This window comes from Rattus norvegicus, chromosome 3, assembly GCF_036323735.1.
Source record: "Rattus norvegicus strain BN/NHsdMcwi chromosome 3, GRCr8, whole genome shotgun sequence".
NCBI lineage: Eukaryota > Metazoa > Chordata > Mammalia > Rodentia > Muridae > Rattus > Rattus norvegicus.
Genome location: NC_086021.1, coordinates 95104049 through 95121742, shown reverse-complemented (window position 1 = coordinate 95121742; position 17694 = coordinate 95104049). Strand labels below are relative to the sequence as shown.

Below are 17694 nucleotides of genomic sequence, written 5' to 3'. Positions count from 1 at the left end.
AGGCAACCTAGTAGGAGAAATAGAGACGTCAAAGCAGACAAAAGTGCCAGAGACAGTTCCTGAACCCATTGTTAAGAAATCTACAAGAAGTCCAAGATGTACAACCATAAAGTACATATAGGTGGAGGGCCTAGGTCACAGACCCATTCAGTCTCGCCGACGGTTGCTTTTCTCTCTGTGAGCCCAGGTTAGTTGATTTCATCAGTTTTTTTTTTTTTGGAGTTCTTGGTTCCTTGTATTTTTGTTTGTTTAACTGTTTGTATTTTTTTCTATTGAAAACACTCCCCTATGATGCACTCTTGGCCACACAAAGTGATTATGTCTTCAGCTTAGTAATATTTGAAAGGAAGAATAACTAGATATAAATTTTATACTATTTAAAAAACCTAGTATATGATGACTAGGTTAGAGCTCTGGAAAACATGAGTCCTCAGGCAAGCTGATTTCCACTTATAATTTCACTACAAGAGAAGAAAATCACTGTTCTTTTCTGTGGGGAAAATTAAAACTCCCAGAGACATAATCTGCTATTCTATGAATAAGTAAAGAGCTGTTTTTCTTTTCAATGAGAATGGTTATCCTTTCATAAAAGTAAAAAGAGTGTAGGATTTCCCTAGGAGATAGAAAAGCAGTATCACTGAATCAGAAATCATAGGGACCTGGAACAGTGTTGATGCATCTAATGGGTAATCTGCAGTGCAGTATTGAGCTATGGGAAGAGTCACAACACATTCTAGTCTAGTCTTTCTCCCCCTCTTCTGGGTTGTTTTTTATTCAGCTCTTTCCTAAAAACTACAACATCATCAACTCATCATCTATTTACTGTTTTGCGGATCTCATAGAGCCACCCTAGAGTCTCTCTAGTGTCTCTACAGTACTGTTGTTTTCAGGGCAGTGTAACAGATTTTTACATTAGATGCTTTTCAGAACCTGTTGAAAAACCTGTGATACTTCTGGAGAGGAAATGGACATAGGGTTATATGTAAAGACATGCAGAATAGACTTTTATTAGGGGGATCTGAAAATATCAAGGTTAAGCACGCAAAACCCTACAGCAGATTCTGAAAGTGTTCATTTTGTAGATGGCATAGCCATTTAAAACACAACATACCATGTTACATTCCTTACTGCTAATCCACCATTTAAGTATTAGAGCTTTCTAAAAAATAAATTATGATCTTAATTTTCTTCTTTTCATATACAGTAGATGGGAGCTTTAAGCAAAGTCATGATTTCAGTATGATTTCTAGTTAGACAATCACTAAAATAATCAGATGAATATTAATTCTAGGTGTCAGTGTAGACAGTGATGTATTTACCCATGTGTAGAGGCCAGAAATTTATATCAGGATGTCTTCCTCAATTCTTCTCCTCCTCCTCCTCCTCCTCCTTTTCCTCCTCCTCTTCCTCCTCCTCCTTTTCCTCCTCCTCCTCCTCTTCCTTTTCCTCCTCCTCCTCTTCCTCCTCCTCTTCCTCCTCCTCCTCCTCCTCCTCCTCCTCCTCCTCCTCCTCCTCCTCCTCCTCCTTCTCCTCCTCCTTCTCTCTGGGCTTTAAGTGCAGTTCATCATGCTGAGTTTTTACATGGCAGAGATTTGAACTCAGATAATCTTACCCAGCAAGCACTTCTCCCACTGAGCCAACATATCAGTTCCAAGATAAGCATGGCATTTTAAGAAGAATGTGATAATGCTCAATATAAACTTTTAGATATTCATATGTATAGGATGTTGAGTTTGCTAGAGTGGAGTGTGATATCTTATGAGCATGTATTTTCTACATATTTATTCCAGGAAGGAAACTAAAGAAACATTCAAATAATTATCTTACATTACATTACATTAGTACATTGCTATAAAAAATCCTATGAGGAAAAGCCTTTCATAAATCAGAAATCATTTTCCTTATTGCAAAAAATCATTAAAATATCTTTGCATGTTCTTTAAATTTGAGTTTCAAAATGTCAAAGTGGTCATAAGAGCTATAAGTTCAAGAGCCAAGGATGATTTTGACTGTGGATGAAAATAATGAAAATATTATTGAAAATAAATCTTTGATATAGAATTATAACCTTTACCAAGTTTATTAAATCCAGTAATTTAAATTTTCTTACATAAAAATTTTGTGCAAGTGTTTGAAGACAATGAACTTGCTTCAGAAATGAATAAACTAAGGAGATTTCATAGCAAACACCTAAAACATTATATTCTCAAAGGAGTGATGAAAATGATTTGAGGTGAATGCATTTTTTCCATCACCACAAAATACACATCATTTTCATGTACAAACATGCCATGGAAGAATCTAGTGCAACAATTAAAAGTATGGAGTCAGTTTAATAATTGATAAAATAATTCACTTCTCTTTTAGTCTAAGATTGTTACCAAAATTATAGAAGCTACAATGAAAACTATCTGGCAATTTCCCACGAGTATTTTTGATTTATAGAAAGGAAAAAACATCACAAGCTTATGATAGAGAAGAAAATTTGTTGAGAGTAACTTAAATGCATATAAACATAATTTTGTGTCTCTCTTCTCTGTTATATCCTTGCTTTGACTAATAGCTTCCAAAATCATGCAGTGACTATGTGGGTGGGATATATAAGCTTTCCATGTAGCTTATAAATAGATATCACTTCAATTTAAGTATAACTGATTATATGTGTAATATATCATTATTTTGAGGACACATAATTGTGGAAAAGGCTTTTAGTTTAAAAGCAAAAATCATGAAAATATAATATTCCATGTTAATTTTTAATTGAAAGTCCTGGTATTGAAAATGAGTAAATTACTTTTGAGGTAGAAACAAACTGAATCAAGAGTCAATCACTGACTATTTACTTTTTATCTTCTGCAAAACCATAACTTCATTTGGGTTCTGCATTACTTCTCTGTTCTAAGAATATAGTGTTTATTAAAAACTACTGGGGATTGCATTTATTCTCTACTCCTCTGTCAGTTGATTTTAACACATGTGAATAAAAATGTTTATCATAAAAACAATGGAACCATGATATCCACCATTTTAATTTTATTTAATCATAACCACTAGACTTTGAATGCTCTAAAACATCCTCCAATACAAGAAAGAATTAAAAGTGGTAATATTAATGATATTTCTAGCCAGCAAGAACTATTATTCTGAAACATTGACTGTGTTAGGTAAGATGTAGCTCAAAATTTTCAGATTATTTGGAAATTAGAAATATTTATTTTCCTCATGTTTATATTCAAATATCTGGAAGATTTTTGTAGGGTTTTGAAATATTACATATATAACCATTTCTTCAAAATGTACATAATGATATGTCAAAAATATATGATATTCTTCATGGTTTGGTACTGAGGCAACTTCCTATTTGTTTTACTAAACACCAAGGCAATCAAATTATGTTAAATGTTAAGTTCAAATATATGTTTAATGTTAAGTTGACTATGTTCTTTGCTGTTAATTAAGTGTGAAAAATTAAAGTTGATGATAAAAGTAGCATAAATCACATATAGTAACTTTATATTCATTGAGTTGTAATATTAACTATAATTGCGATAACAGGGATCTGTGTTTGAAAAGTTTACATCAAACCATTCCTAACCATATTTGGGACTGACAACAGTGGAGATAAATGGTCACTAAAATTCAGGAAGAAGTGCTGAATCACTTATTAAAAAGTAACAGACAGGGGGCTGGAGAAATGGCTCAGAGGTTAAGAGCACTAACTGCTCTTCCAGAGGTCCTGAGTTCAATTCCCAGCAACCACATGGTGGCTCACAGTCATCTGTAATGTGATCTGATGCCCTCTCCGGGTGTGTCTGAAAACATCAACAATGTACTTGTACACTTACAGAAAACAAATAAATAAATCTTTTAAAAAATAACAGACAGAATATCTTTAATGAGGGCTACTTTTGCTTAAAATGCTCCATAACATCATATGCCAACCTCAAAATTAATGTCTTTTTCTTTTTTTCAGATAAGGTGTTTTACATTAATGATATCTGATCACTAATGAGAAACAATGTTGCTGAATAACAATGTGACTGAGTTCATTCTACTTGGTTTGACACAGGATCCTTTTAGGAAGAAAGTCCTATTTGTTGTATTTTTGCTTTTTTACATGGGGACATTACTGGGTAACTTGCTGATCATTGCTACCATCAAGACAAGCCAGGCCCTTGGGAGTCCCATGTACTTCTTCTTGTTCTACTTATCCTTGTCTGACACTTGCTTCTCTACAACCATAGCCCCTAGAACAATTGTGGACTCCCTTCTGAAGCAAGCCTCTATCTCTTTCACTGAGTGCATAATCCAAGTCTTTACATTTCATTTCTTTGGCTGTCTGGAAATCTTTATCCTCATTCTCATGGCTGTGGATCGCTATGTGGCCATCTGCAAGCCCCTACATTATATGACCATCATGAGCCGCCGGGTCTGTGGAATGTTGGTGGCCATAGCCTGGGTGGGATCCTGTGTGCATTCTTTAGTGCAGATATTTCTGGCCTTGAGTTTGCCCTTCTGTGGTCCCAATGAGATTGATCATTATTTTTGTGACTTGCAGCCACTATTGAAACTTGCCTGTTCAGATACATATATGATCAACCTGCTTCTGGTGTCCAACAGTGGCGCCATTTGTACAGTGAGTTTCCTCATGCTGATGGTCTCCTATGTCATTATTCTTCGTTCCCTAAGAAACCACAGTGCTGAGGGGAGGAGGAAAGCCCTATCCACCTGCATATCCCACATTATTGTGGTCATTCTTTTCTTTGGTCCTTGTATCTTTATATACACACGCCCTGCAACAACATTTCCTATGGACAAGATGATAGCTACATTTTATTCAATTGGGACACCTTTGCTTAATCCTCTGATTTACACACTGAGGAATGCAGAGGTGAAAAATGCCATGAAGAAATTATGGAGAAAGAGAGTGGTCTCAGAGGATAGAAAGTAAATGAGGTCGCCAGTCTATTTTTATAATTTGCATTAAATTAGAAGTTAATAACATTGTTTTTATTAATGTTTAATATACTAACTTCTTAGGGCATGAGGATTATAAGTTCATATAGTAAAGAGACAAAATGAAACACAGTTTTGAGTTAATTTTATGTCATGGGATAAAGCATGAAATATAAGTAGATATGAAGACACGATTTTTTTGTTCATGTTTTATTCTGTGTTTCTCACTCTCCATCCTTTCTGTTCTAACACACTTGTGTCTGTAATTGTATTATTTGCCCTTCTTCCTGTTGCCTTCTGAAGTTCTCTCATAATAATTATCTATCTATATAATCACTTCCTGTATTCAAATTCTTATGAGTTTTACATCTTCCAGTTAGTTATTTTTTATTTTGGTGATGATAATATATGTACAACATTCTTCCTTTTCCTCTCTTAGAACCTTCCAATTTACACCTTCTTTTTCTTCAAATTCACTACCTCTATTTTTTTACGTTATTGCATTCATGCTTGTATATACATACATATATTTCAATTATATATTATTTTATTAAGATATTTTAATAATATCATCAATTTATTTTATTCCCTAGACTCAGCAAATTGTGGCAGATTTCAAATAACTGAAGCAGGTGCTAGTATAGAAGAAAATGCATACACTTGAAGAAATCTCTCTTCTATTTAATGATAGATTCAGAATTTTTCCCATGTGTTCTCTGTGATAAAATACTAGAAGACTAACAGAATGCAGAAAGAAGAGCTTACTCCTGAGAATCTCTCATATTCTGCTCTCAATATTGGGGTTGTAGTCACAATTTTTCTTCTTTAATACTTATACCCTTCTACTGATTGCTATATTCTAACTTCATTAATAAGCTTACTCTTGCACATATTAATTATAGTGTTTTCTTTATAAAAACAGTGTTCAACTAAGTGAGGCATATGTAGGTTAATTTAAGGTAGATGTCTATGCTGGTTATAATAAAGAGAACAATTGCTTTAAAAATGTATGTGGACATATTGACAGATTAAGCAAAAGCAGGATGACCCAAAGGAGTATTTCAGTTTAAAACCAAAATATTACATTTCAAATATAAATTACTTTAGTGAAATTTGAATCTAATTTGGGAAATAATTTTATTAGTAAAGGAGAAATGGAAATTTTTACAGTAGAACAGAATATTAATTTAATCATTATTTATTACTATGCTAAAGTTGAAAAGTATTAGTGCTAAGAATATTTGTAATTTCAATGATTTCTTTTGTGTTATTGTTCATAGAAAATACTAAGTATGAATTCTTTTACCCTGAGACTTTTATTGCTTTCATAAACTGGTAAATCATAAAATAAAATTTATATCAATTTTTTTCTATTTCTGTTCCTTTAATTTTTATTTTTCTCTAGTGCCTGGTATTGAACCTAGATCCTCACTCATTCCAGTCATGAGACATAATCTAAACTTAGAAATTCTTTAGCCAAAAGACTGATGATAATTACTATGTTTGTGTTTCTGTATTGGTAATAGAAATCTGTACAATCTAAAACAGAGTATATAGATAAGTGTATTATATATCTCTTATTTTTACATTCTTTGCATTTAAGTCTCAATCTTAACCATGTTGTCCTCATGTAGCTACAGCTTGATCCTGTTCTTGCTGGATTTTCAGTTTTAGATTCTCGTTGACAGAATCATAATTAGTTTCTTCTCTTTTTTTAAGACAAAGAAAATTATGCACATTGAAAGTAGGTCCATCATTTCATTTATTTCACTTTAGTATTTGAGTGTTAATATTTAATGCATATCTGTGTAACATGTTTGTGCCTGGTATCCACACAGATATCAGATGGGAAAATTGGATTTCTGGAATTGTTGTTATGGATGGTATTGAACTTCAGTGTGGATGATGAGAATTATATCTAGGTCTTCTGCAAAAACAACTTGGGCTTTTAACCATTGAATCATCTCTGAGCCCTCTAGGTACATTTTGAGTCTTATATTACCTTCAAACGTATAAAGAACATAGCATCCACATTTTTGCTGTCACACATCTCCTGTAGACTGTGTCCTATATGAACCATTTCCAATGTTTTGCAATAAGACACATTGTACAACTTCTGTGGGTATATTGGCTGAAATAAACACTTCAGTACAGAAAAAGAATGGAAATCCAAGTAATAAAATGTAAACTTTAGTGAGGGGAAGTGATGAATTTCACCTGATTATCTAATCCATTGAGTTGTCACTAACAGATTTTTCTTCCTTGAAAAAGAAATATGTTTTTCATATCTAGACAATGTGGTTGCCTCTGAAAAGAGCATGTCACTCTTGCTCTTGCTCTTGTTCTCTTGCTGCTCCCCTCTTCTTCTTTGTCCCTTCTCTCCTCATTCCCTTCCCCCTTTCTCTCCAAGTGCTCATGGCCAGCATCTACACCTCTCCTTTTCTACTCTTCTTCTCTCTCTTGTCCTTCTCCTTTGTTTCACCCTTACATTAAACCTCTCCACTTGGGAAAAAAAAGAGCATGTCATTCAGTCATGTTTGCTTTCTACATGAGAATATACCTTACTGCTTCCAACTCAATGGAACATCTCAAGAAAACCTGTGTAGGAAAGTAGAGACCTCCCTTATAAAGATATAAGCCATGACATGAAATAATAGGAGATTTCTTTTTTTTTTTCCCGGAGCTGAGGACTGAACCCAGGGACTTGAATAGGAGATTTCTAGTAAGTGCAGAAAAGAACCTAATAGAAGTACAGTATCAGAGTGCATTATGAAGATTTTCATAGGAGTTGTCAGAATACAATTCCAGGGAGTAGAAATTGAAACAAGACACCCAATCATGGTTTAAGAGTGGGTATTCCTGTATTTCTCTTGCTTGTCCAACAGAAAACAATGGTATGAATCCTTATTCCCTTTACCTCAGCTTGTACTTTATTTAGACATGGAAATAATAATGATAAAATAGTTCATGATGTGAACCCTTTATAAAGATAACTTAAGAAATAAAGATAAGCACACACAGAGAAATGCTATGTGAAAATGATGGCAGATTGAATTGAGATTTTTACAAACCAAAGAACTTTCACAAAGGCCTATAAACTCAAGATCTAGATGCTGCATGGTAGAAATTCTCTTCAGAGTCCTTAGCAAGTACTTATCCCATCACTAGTGTGATTTCAAACTTTAGCCTTTGAAAATGTAAAAAAATAAATTATTATCCACTAAGCCACCCACCATGTGACAGGACAACTCATCGGTACCTAGGAAACACATCTGAAAAATTCTTTTTAAATTCCACCTCACATCAATCAAAATGGCTAAGATTAAAATCTAGTGAGGCTGTGGAGAAAGAGGAACAATCCCCTACTGCTGGTAGGATTGCAAACTGGTACAACCACTCTGGAAAATCAATTTGGTGGTTTGTCAGAAAATTTGAGATAGTTCTACCTGAAGAACCAGCTATAACACTCTTGGGTATATACCCAAAAGACACCCTACCATACCACAGAGGTGTGTGCTATATCATGTTCATAGAAGTCTTATTTGTAATAACCAGGAGCTGGGAAAACCTAGATGTCCCTCAAGGGATGGATGAACACAGAGAATGTGGTTCATTTAACCAATGGAATACTATTCAAATATTAAAAATGAGGAAATTATGAATGTTGCAAATAAATGGCTGGAACTAGAAAATATCATCCTCAGAGAGGTAGCTCAGAACCAAAAGATCATGCATGGTATGGACTTACAGATAAGTGGATATTAGCCAAAAAGTACAGAATACCTAGGACACAACCTACAGACAGACCATAAGAAGTGTAACAAGCAGAAATGCCCAAGTGAGGCATTCTTCCACTTAGAAGGGGGCAGGAAATAATCATGGAAGGCAGAAGACAGAGGGACATGGGTAGGAGAAGGGACTGGAGAGGGGAAAGGGACAGGAGAGAAACCCAGTGGGCCAAGAGAATGCAGGCATATAAGCAGCCTCAGGGAGTTGGGGGTAGGTGGACTCTCTAGAAAGTATCAGAGACCTGGGAGTTGAGACACTCTCAGGACTATTTGGGGGTGACTCAAGTCAAAATTCCCAACACTGGGGAAAGGGAACTTGAAGAATCTCCCTCCAGTAGATAGGCAGGACCTCAAGTGGAAGGACAGGTTTAGCAAACTACAGTCAAATTCCTGATTCAGAATAGTTCTTGTCTAAAAGAACTGCAGGCACAAAAATGGAGAAGAGACTAAAGGAAAGGATTTCCAAAGATTGGACCAACTTGGGATCCATATCATGGGGTGGGGCAGGCACCAACACTTGACATTTCTATGCTAAGATGTATTTACACTCAGGAGCCTGGCATGGCTGTCCTCCTAGAGGCCCTACGAGCAGCTGACTGAGACAGTAGCAGATACTTACACTCAACTATTGGACTGAAGTCGGGGACTTCTATGGTTGAATTAGGGGAAGGATTGAAAAAGCTGAAAAGGAGAGCAACCCCGTAGGAAGACCAGCAGTCTCAGCTAACCCAGATTCCACAGAGCTCCCAGAGACTGATACAATAACCAGGGGCATGCAGAGTTCCCGGGCACAGATGTAGCAGAGGTCCACGTGGTTGGTCTCAGTGGAGGAAGATGTGCTTAATCCTAGAGATCTATGAGGGCACAGGGAAGGGGGAACCCAGGTGGGGTGGCTTGGAGTACCCCCTTGGAGCTAAGGCGGAGGAGAAATGGGATGATGAACTGTATGAGAGAGGACCAAGTGGAGGCAATGATGAGATTGTAAATATTATAAAATAATTTTAAAAAGAACCAAATAAGTTAGTTCTAACAAAGCCACATGAGTAAGTTCTTTAAAAAGAGCCTGGATATAAACAACAACAAAAGTGTATCATGTCCCTCTTTAAATCAAAGTATATAGATTTACTAAAAATTTCTGGTAAAATCCAACCACACATTCATATTGCGGTGGGTCCTTAAATATCTTTCATTTTTGCCAATACATTCTTTGATAATCTTAATAATTTCCTAGAAAAGCATGGAAAAATCAACAAGATGACTGTTAAAAATCCTGGAAATTAAGAAGTACTGGGAGGGGAGAAAGAGTGAACCCTAAGTAAGACTACTGTAAATTATACCATACCAAATGGTCAGTCTGGATACATAAATACAACTAACTGTATACAGACTGATCAGGTTATAGTTATGTATTTAGTATTATGTGTGTGTATACACACACACACACACAGACACACACACAGACACACACACAAACACATACACACACACTATATATATATATATATGTATATATATATGAAATGTATTTAACACGTTAATCATAAAAAGTAGCCATGACTTTGAAAGAGAACAAGGATGGGTATATAGGAGGGTTTGGAGAGAGAAAGTAAAAGTGAGAAATGGTGTCATTACAATCTCAAACAATAAGAGAAATAATTAAAAATAAAAATTTAAGAAAATCATAGTATTAAGCAAAATGAAATAGAAAATAACACACTAAAAAACTTACATAGTATGAGAAAAGTTAGATAGTATAAACCTGATGACATACCTTGGGGCATGGAATGACATTGTAAAAGGTGCATCTTATAAGGAGTTTGAAATGAGTGCATCTAAGTTTGACCCTTATTATATTAAGGAACTTATAATTTTGTTTTTTATTAATAGACTTTTAGCCTTTATAGTTAGGAAGATGGTCAAGATGTAATGAGTATGTAAATACTTAATTCCTGTGTAGAAAGTGGTAAATATTTTACAATACATTTTTCCGATAACATCAATCTTGTGTAATGGTATGTCATATTGTAGCTTAAGGCATTTAAAATACTTTTAAAGGACACATGAAAAGCTAAACATGGATAGGTAAAATAAACACACATTTATTTTTGACATATTGCTCCCAGAATTTCCTTGGGGAGTGTTCAGGTGAGATTTCATCCAAGTCTCTTCAGTGCCCTTAAATTCTCTTCTACTGGACTGCAGTTTCTCCAGAAACGTGCCCTGCAGGATTGGATTTGAAACTTCATCATCACAGAGAAGGAAGGAAGTCAAGGTCAAGGAGTCGGGATGCAACTCCCATTTGTCACATGAATCTGATGGGCCTCTTGTTTTCATATTCAGTATTCACAGAGTAAGTGTTAATGCTCCATTTATTTTAATTACAATTCCACAAATACACAGAGCATACTGCTTATTTTATTTCAATTTTACCACTTGAAATATCTACTAGTTATTTTGTGTCAGAGTGTATTTTTAAAGTTTATTGTCATGAGTTGAAATTACTTCAAATGCTGATAGGAATTGGCCAACATGAAAGTGTAAGCTTTTTAATTTTACATTTTTTATGTCATCCTTTTTTTCCCATTACTTAAAATAAATCTTCACTGTAAATACAAATCATAGAATAATCCATTCTTATTTTCTTGTTTTCTAGCAGAATGGTAATTCTCAGGAACCATGTATTCTGATAATATAGCTGCTTGCTAATTGATTTCGATAACTTAAATTCATTCTGTTCATATCCTAATTTCATATTTAATATTTGTGATAAATTTTTAGAGGATGTTTTCCAATAGAAAAATCTGTCAGGGATATTTTGTTGAAGTCTTAATTTTAAATTCTGTAATGGGAAATGCTGGAACAGAATAAGAAGGGAAGTAAGGATAGAGTCTTAATTACTTACGGTAGAAAAATGATGATGAAATCAAACATTTGAAAATTATATAAACAAATAAATAAACAATAAGCAAACGTACACAGTAAATTTCAAAAATCTGTTAATAATTATATATATATATATATATGTATATATATGTGTGTGTGTGTGTGTGTGTCACAGTACAGGGAGAAAAATTTTATTTTCTGCAAGGTGTTTGGTTTGATTATTCTGCGTAAGGAGGATTTTCTTTTGTAGGCATTATATTCAATTTTCTTGAGTAAATTTGTCACCTGATTTCTGCCCCTCTATCAGTGACTTCATGGAGTACTATCCCCTCTTTGTTCATATTAACGCAAGCCTTATTAATGCAGAATTAGTTTTCAAAATAGCTCGTAACTTCTATTCAAATCCTTATTTAAGGTCACATAAAATTGCTGAAGGAAAATATCCTCAGGGCTCCCCTTGTTTTACCAATGCCTTAGAAATGTTCAGAAATTATTTCTTTTTAAAAATAAGTCAATTAAACAAGATGAAGTTTCACCCCCTCACACTCAAAAATAGCTAATTTTAGTTAGTTATTACACCATATTAGAGATGTATGTCTATACAAGTTTGTTTGGATATTTATGAGATGAATACCCTGTGGTGGAAAATATTATCTAGTACACATCTGCATGAGAACAATCAAAGCTTAACATCATATATGGTATGCAGTGATTTTGAGAAAATCAAAGCCATTTCTATGCAAAGGAGAAGCACAATGATAATGCTGGCATTTCTTCCTTGTAGACACAGCTAGAGATTGTGTCTTAGAAATTATTTGACAAAGATTTTTCCTGAAGAGAATAATTTATGTGAGTCAAAAAAATCAACAAGAATATGGAAGCCTAAAGCTGAGTATCTTCCTCTTTTCATTATGTCTTGAATCCTCAATGTCAACTTTATATCTAAGAAATCATGTATTTTATTCGAATTCTATTGACAATTTAAAAATAGAGGGGAATGCTAGGCTGCTGAGGCAGGAGTGAGTGGATAGATGCGGGAGCTCCCTCATAAAAGCAGTGGGGAGAGGGGATGGGATAGGTGTTTGTGGAGAGGAAACCAGGAAGGGAAATAACAATTGAAATGTGAATAAATAAAATAACCAAGTTACAAAATGGAAATGGCATTGAATTTTCCTCATCCTGAGAGAAAATGAAGAACTGGGGATATTTATTTAAATATTGGTGGTGATTAAATGTATTCCCTGTGTCTTTGTTTGTTTGTTAGTTTTTGAGGAATATTTCTTTGGACATGCATATGAGGAACAGGAGTATGTCTACTTATATTTGCATCATATTTGACGATTTGCAGATTATAATGCATAGGTTGTTCCTTCTGCAACTACCTTTACCTCAGTGAAGGAAGAAATAACAGGTTAATCATGGGCTTAAGTTTTTCATGAAAGAAGTAAGGAAAATCTCACTGGTAAGGAAATCAGCATTTAGTTTGATTATAGAATCCTTTGATCATCACCTACTTTATTTCTTAGATATAAGCATGTGATTCCACATCTTTTAAAATTAATTTAATCACTCAAGTACACATAGATATCGGTTTGGTATGATGTATTACATAATCATTAATAAATTTGGGTTATCTTTGAAACTATATGTTTCAAAGTTTATGGTTTATGTCATATGTGACAATTTGCAGATTATTATGCTGAAGGTGTTCTTTCTATTATTATATCTACCTTAGTAAAGAAAGAAATAATATATTAGATAATAACATGCTTGTCTTTACACTACATGATTTTCCTTATTGTCATATAGATCCATTTAATGTATTGAAGTGTCTATTATGCATTCCACAGTAATAATATATCATACTCTATTTCAGCTTTGTTACTTGTATGTATTTAGACCTTTTCCTGTTTCGAACATTAAAAATTTAGCAATGCATGTATTTTTTGTCCTTTTAGTGGAGTCCTTTTAACAGAATAAATACTGATCTATAATTATTTTGAATTATATGTGCAAAATGGCAAGAACTCAGAGTAACATGACATTATTATTTAATTTTCATTTCCCTGCTTTTAGATTTATAACTGTACCCTTTCTCATATGACACTTTCATAAAATTGGGGAATAATTAAGTATTAACTTGAGATAAATGGGTAGGTTATGAATAGATCCATAAGATTCTATTCATTATCTCTTTCTGTGTCAAATGTACTTTTCCTGATGATTTATCTGTAATGCCACATAGGGCAAAGTGCATAGATCACTCAGCATTCTAATTCTTTGTAGTAGGTGACATTTTCATTCATGGATAAGGTTGATTAATTGATTTACTTTTGTACAGCTTCTTGAATTGAGCATCTGGGTGACACATTTTATACCAGCTATTGCATTTACAGAAAATACATAAGAAAAGAAAAAAATATTTTTTCTTTTCACTCACATATTTTAAGAATTTTCATCATGCACATGCATAGAATCTTGTAAAGTAAAAACATGTAGTTCAATCTAAAGAGGCATGTTGTTTAAACAGGTGACCAGAAGGCAGTCCTCTGGATGTATACTGTGTTCCTGCAGGAGCTAACATCCAAGGCAATGCCAGAATAGGAACAATTGATGACAACATCTGGGCCTCCGGATGTGATTGGAAAATGAACTGGAAAATGAAGTGAAATAGAGAAAGTCATAGTCTCTCTGGAACCCAGACAAGACTCCATCATATTCTCTAAAACTTTGTCAGTTGCTCTTTATCACATTTATTATTTTTATCGTAGTTTTTAATATCAATTTTGAGGTTGCTACGAAGAGTGTAATGTGACATATTGAGTCCACTTGTATCTTAGTTTTGAACTTAGAATATGTGTTTAACTTTTAAAGTATCTGTCTTGTTCTTACCAAGTGTAAAGTTTTGGAATTTCTCCAGCAACTAAAATTAATTTATTATTTGAACTACATTTGCTTTATTAGTGTCACTCTACACATCTGTTCTTGTGAATGAATTTACCATACTTTCAATTATTTCATGCATCTTAAACATAGGTCTATTTACAGTAACAGACTTACAATTTAATTATCCCAAACAGTCAATGCATATACTTATTGGTTAAAATGACTCTGAAAATAAATCAAAGATATCAATCATACATACTTTCCCTCTAAATAATCAAACACACAGAAGCAATGGGATATGGGAACATCACAGAATTTATCTTACTGGGGCTTTTCCATGATGAGGATGTCAAGGCAATATGTGCTGTGTTATTCTTACTATGCTATCTTGCAATTCTCTGTGGAAACTTGATTGTTCTTCTCACTATCAAGGGCAGTCAGCTTAGTGAGCAGCCGATGTACTTTTTTCTCAGCTATCTGTCTTTCATGGATGTCTGCTTCACTTCCACAGTAGCCCCAAAATTTATTATAGGACTATTGGTACAATGTAACACAATCTCCTACAATGCCTGCATAGCACAAATGTTTTATGCCCACTTCTTTGGTGCCACTGAGATATTTATATTGGTGGTCATGGCCTATGATCGCTATGTAGCAATTTGCAGACCTCTTTACTACATGATCACGATGAGCAGACAGGTATGCTACATTCTTGTGATAGGCTCAGTTTTTGGTGCTTTTATACACTCACTTGTGCATGTATTAGTTATTATCAGACTTCCTTTTTGTGGCACCAATGAAATAGACCACTACTTCTGTGACATATTCCCTCTGCTGAAGCTGGCCTGCACTGAGACAAGACTCCTTGTTATTGTAATCATTACCACTACAGGGGTGATGTCCATTTTGACTTTTGTTGCATTGGTAATTTCTTACATCATCATTTTGTCCATCTTGAGGACCAGGTCATCGGAAGGCCGTCGCAAAGCTCTTTCTACCTGTGGCTCACATATCACCGTAGTGTTCATGTTCTTCTTGCCACTCATCTTTACCTATGTTCCAATGGGTGATTCTGTTGGGGATGACAAGGTGTTTGCTCTGTTTTACACCATGATTGCACCATTGTTCAACCCTCTCATCTACACACTGAGGAATACAGACATGAAGAATGCCATGAGGAAGGTGTGGTGCCAAGACAAACTGTTTGAAGGAAAGTGAAGCCTCTGCTGGTGAAGCTTTTTTCCCAACCATGTACTATCTACAGAACAAATATGAGCTATGTAGTAAGATAGCAGGATGATGATTAGCCAATAGAAGTTTTTAGGCCCACTCCCCAAATAAGATTCAAGTCAATGGCCACTATGTATATAGTTGAATCAAATAACTATTTTCTCCTTCACCAACCCAAATATAGTTGATATTATTTTGTTTTTATTGGTACAAAGTATAAAAACCATATAATTTGACAATTTTATTCTATTTTAGGAAATTAATGTTTTTTAGAGAAAGCCGTCATAGAGAAGTCCAAATCACATCCTTTCTGCTGTTCTTACTATAGATAACAAAATAAAAATGGGAAAAGAACCAACACTGCTTTTAAGTTGTCCATTTGTGTCTTTTCACCTCATGTTTCTCAATCATGTTGGAAAACCTTTATGAATATAACTTCTTATGTTATTAAAAGATACCATCTTGTAGTATATTTTTTGATCCTCTCGCTCTCACGGTCTTTTCTCCCTCTCTCCTGCAATATTTCCAGAGCATTAGCTGTGGGAATTTTTGTAGATATATTTCTAGAAACTGGACCCCACAATTCTGAATTGCCCATCACCACCGACCTAGCTTCCAGCCCAAATTCTATAGAAACATAGGACAGAACACATGGATTCAGCTTCTCAGCTCCTTATAGTCCCAGGAAGGGATCTACCATCAGATGTGGATGACTGATATGCCCTTTTGCTCTAGTTAAAGTCACAAATTAATCAAGACTTTATTTTTCCTTAGTGTTGGCATTATAACACATCAGGTGTTGTTGGATTTCTACCTGGATTGACAGACAAGAGAATTAGAAGCCTGGGGCTCAAGCATTAAAAGGCAGGGACAAAATTCTCTAGGTGCTCAAGCAAGAAGGATGTTGCTGTGTCCTGTGTAACTGATTTAGCATTTAATACGAATCTAAAAGTCACTTTATTTAGATGCTAGTGACACTTGGCTTTTCACCACAGAAAGTTTTATGGATCTCTGTCAGTAAGCTTTGAAGTCTTTGCTATGAGCAGATTTTTAACTCCATTAGTGTTAGCTTCCAACACACTCTGTGCTGCTCCAAAGCTTTGAGTGAACTTAGTGTTTATAGTTGTGGAAATGTGTGCAGTTATAACTACTAAAGTAACTCTTATGTCCCTTTCTAGTGTCTTTAGTTGAGTAACTGTAGCCAGAAGCACAAAATTTCACATGCATTGATTCTTACTATCTCAATTTCCTCCACATTTTTTATTTTTCAAATTATAATTAATTTTACCCCTTTCCTTCAAAATCTTGAAAATGTTTATTACTTGTTATTAATCATTGTTAAATATGTATGTATATATTTATATACTTATACACATAAGTAACTGTGTCTGAAGGCCCCATATTTCATGAGTGTTTAGTGTGACTAGCTCAACTTCATAGTTTTCTCTATTTTAAATATTTTTGAGATTATAATTCCTTAATTTCCATGTACATAATCTTCTTACATAAATAAACACAGCCTTCTCAATTTTATAATGTTACTTGTATATTTGTTTTCAGGGATAAGCATTTGGTGTGTTCTTCCATGAGCAAGGCTCAGTATTCTTTAGTTTTCTATAGTTCTTTTTGTAGAATGAGGCCTTCTAGACGTTCCCCTATAGATATTAGCATGTCTGTAATGTCTATTTCTATAGTCCATGATCAGATAATGTTTAGGCAATCATGTTGCTAACACTTCATGGGGAGAGGTTCCAACATTACTAGCTCACCTAGTCTTAAAGGAAACTCCATGATCTTATGGCTCGTATAATCTTTCTGCCCAGAGTTGCAACCTTCACCCTATTACCTGAGTTTTAGCATCTGAACTTTTATTGTATAAAACTTATATTAGGCAATAAATGGTCTTTCAGAAGCGACCTCATATAATACTCGGCCTAGTAGATGAGAAAGA

The 17694-nt window shown here is 34.4% G+C and overlaps 2 protein-coding genes across 2 annotated transcripts; both read left to right on the top strand.

The window, feature by feature from the left end:
- The first annotated feature begins 4018 nt into the window (after positions 1 to 4018).
- On the top strand, positions 4019 to 4951 carry Or4c29 (olfactory receptor family 4 subfamily C member 29). The gene has a single exon (NM_001001060.1). It carries the CDS (start codon positions 4019 to 4021, stop codon positions 4949 to 4951), a length of 933 nt encoding a protein of 310 aa, NP_001001060.1.
- A 9853-nt stretch (positions 4952 to 14804) lies between these two features.
- Positions 14805 to 15731, top strand: Or4p8 (olfactory receptor family 4 subfamily P member 8). Its single transcript, NM_001000925.1, has one exon. The coding sequence runs from the start codon at positions 14805 to 14807 to the stop codon at positions 15729 to 15731; it is 927 nt and encodes a 308-aa protein (NP_001000925.1).
- The last annotated feature ends 1963 nt before the right edge of the window (positions 15732 to 17694 follow it).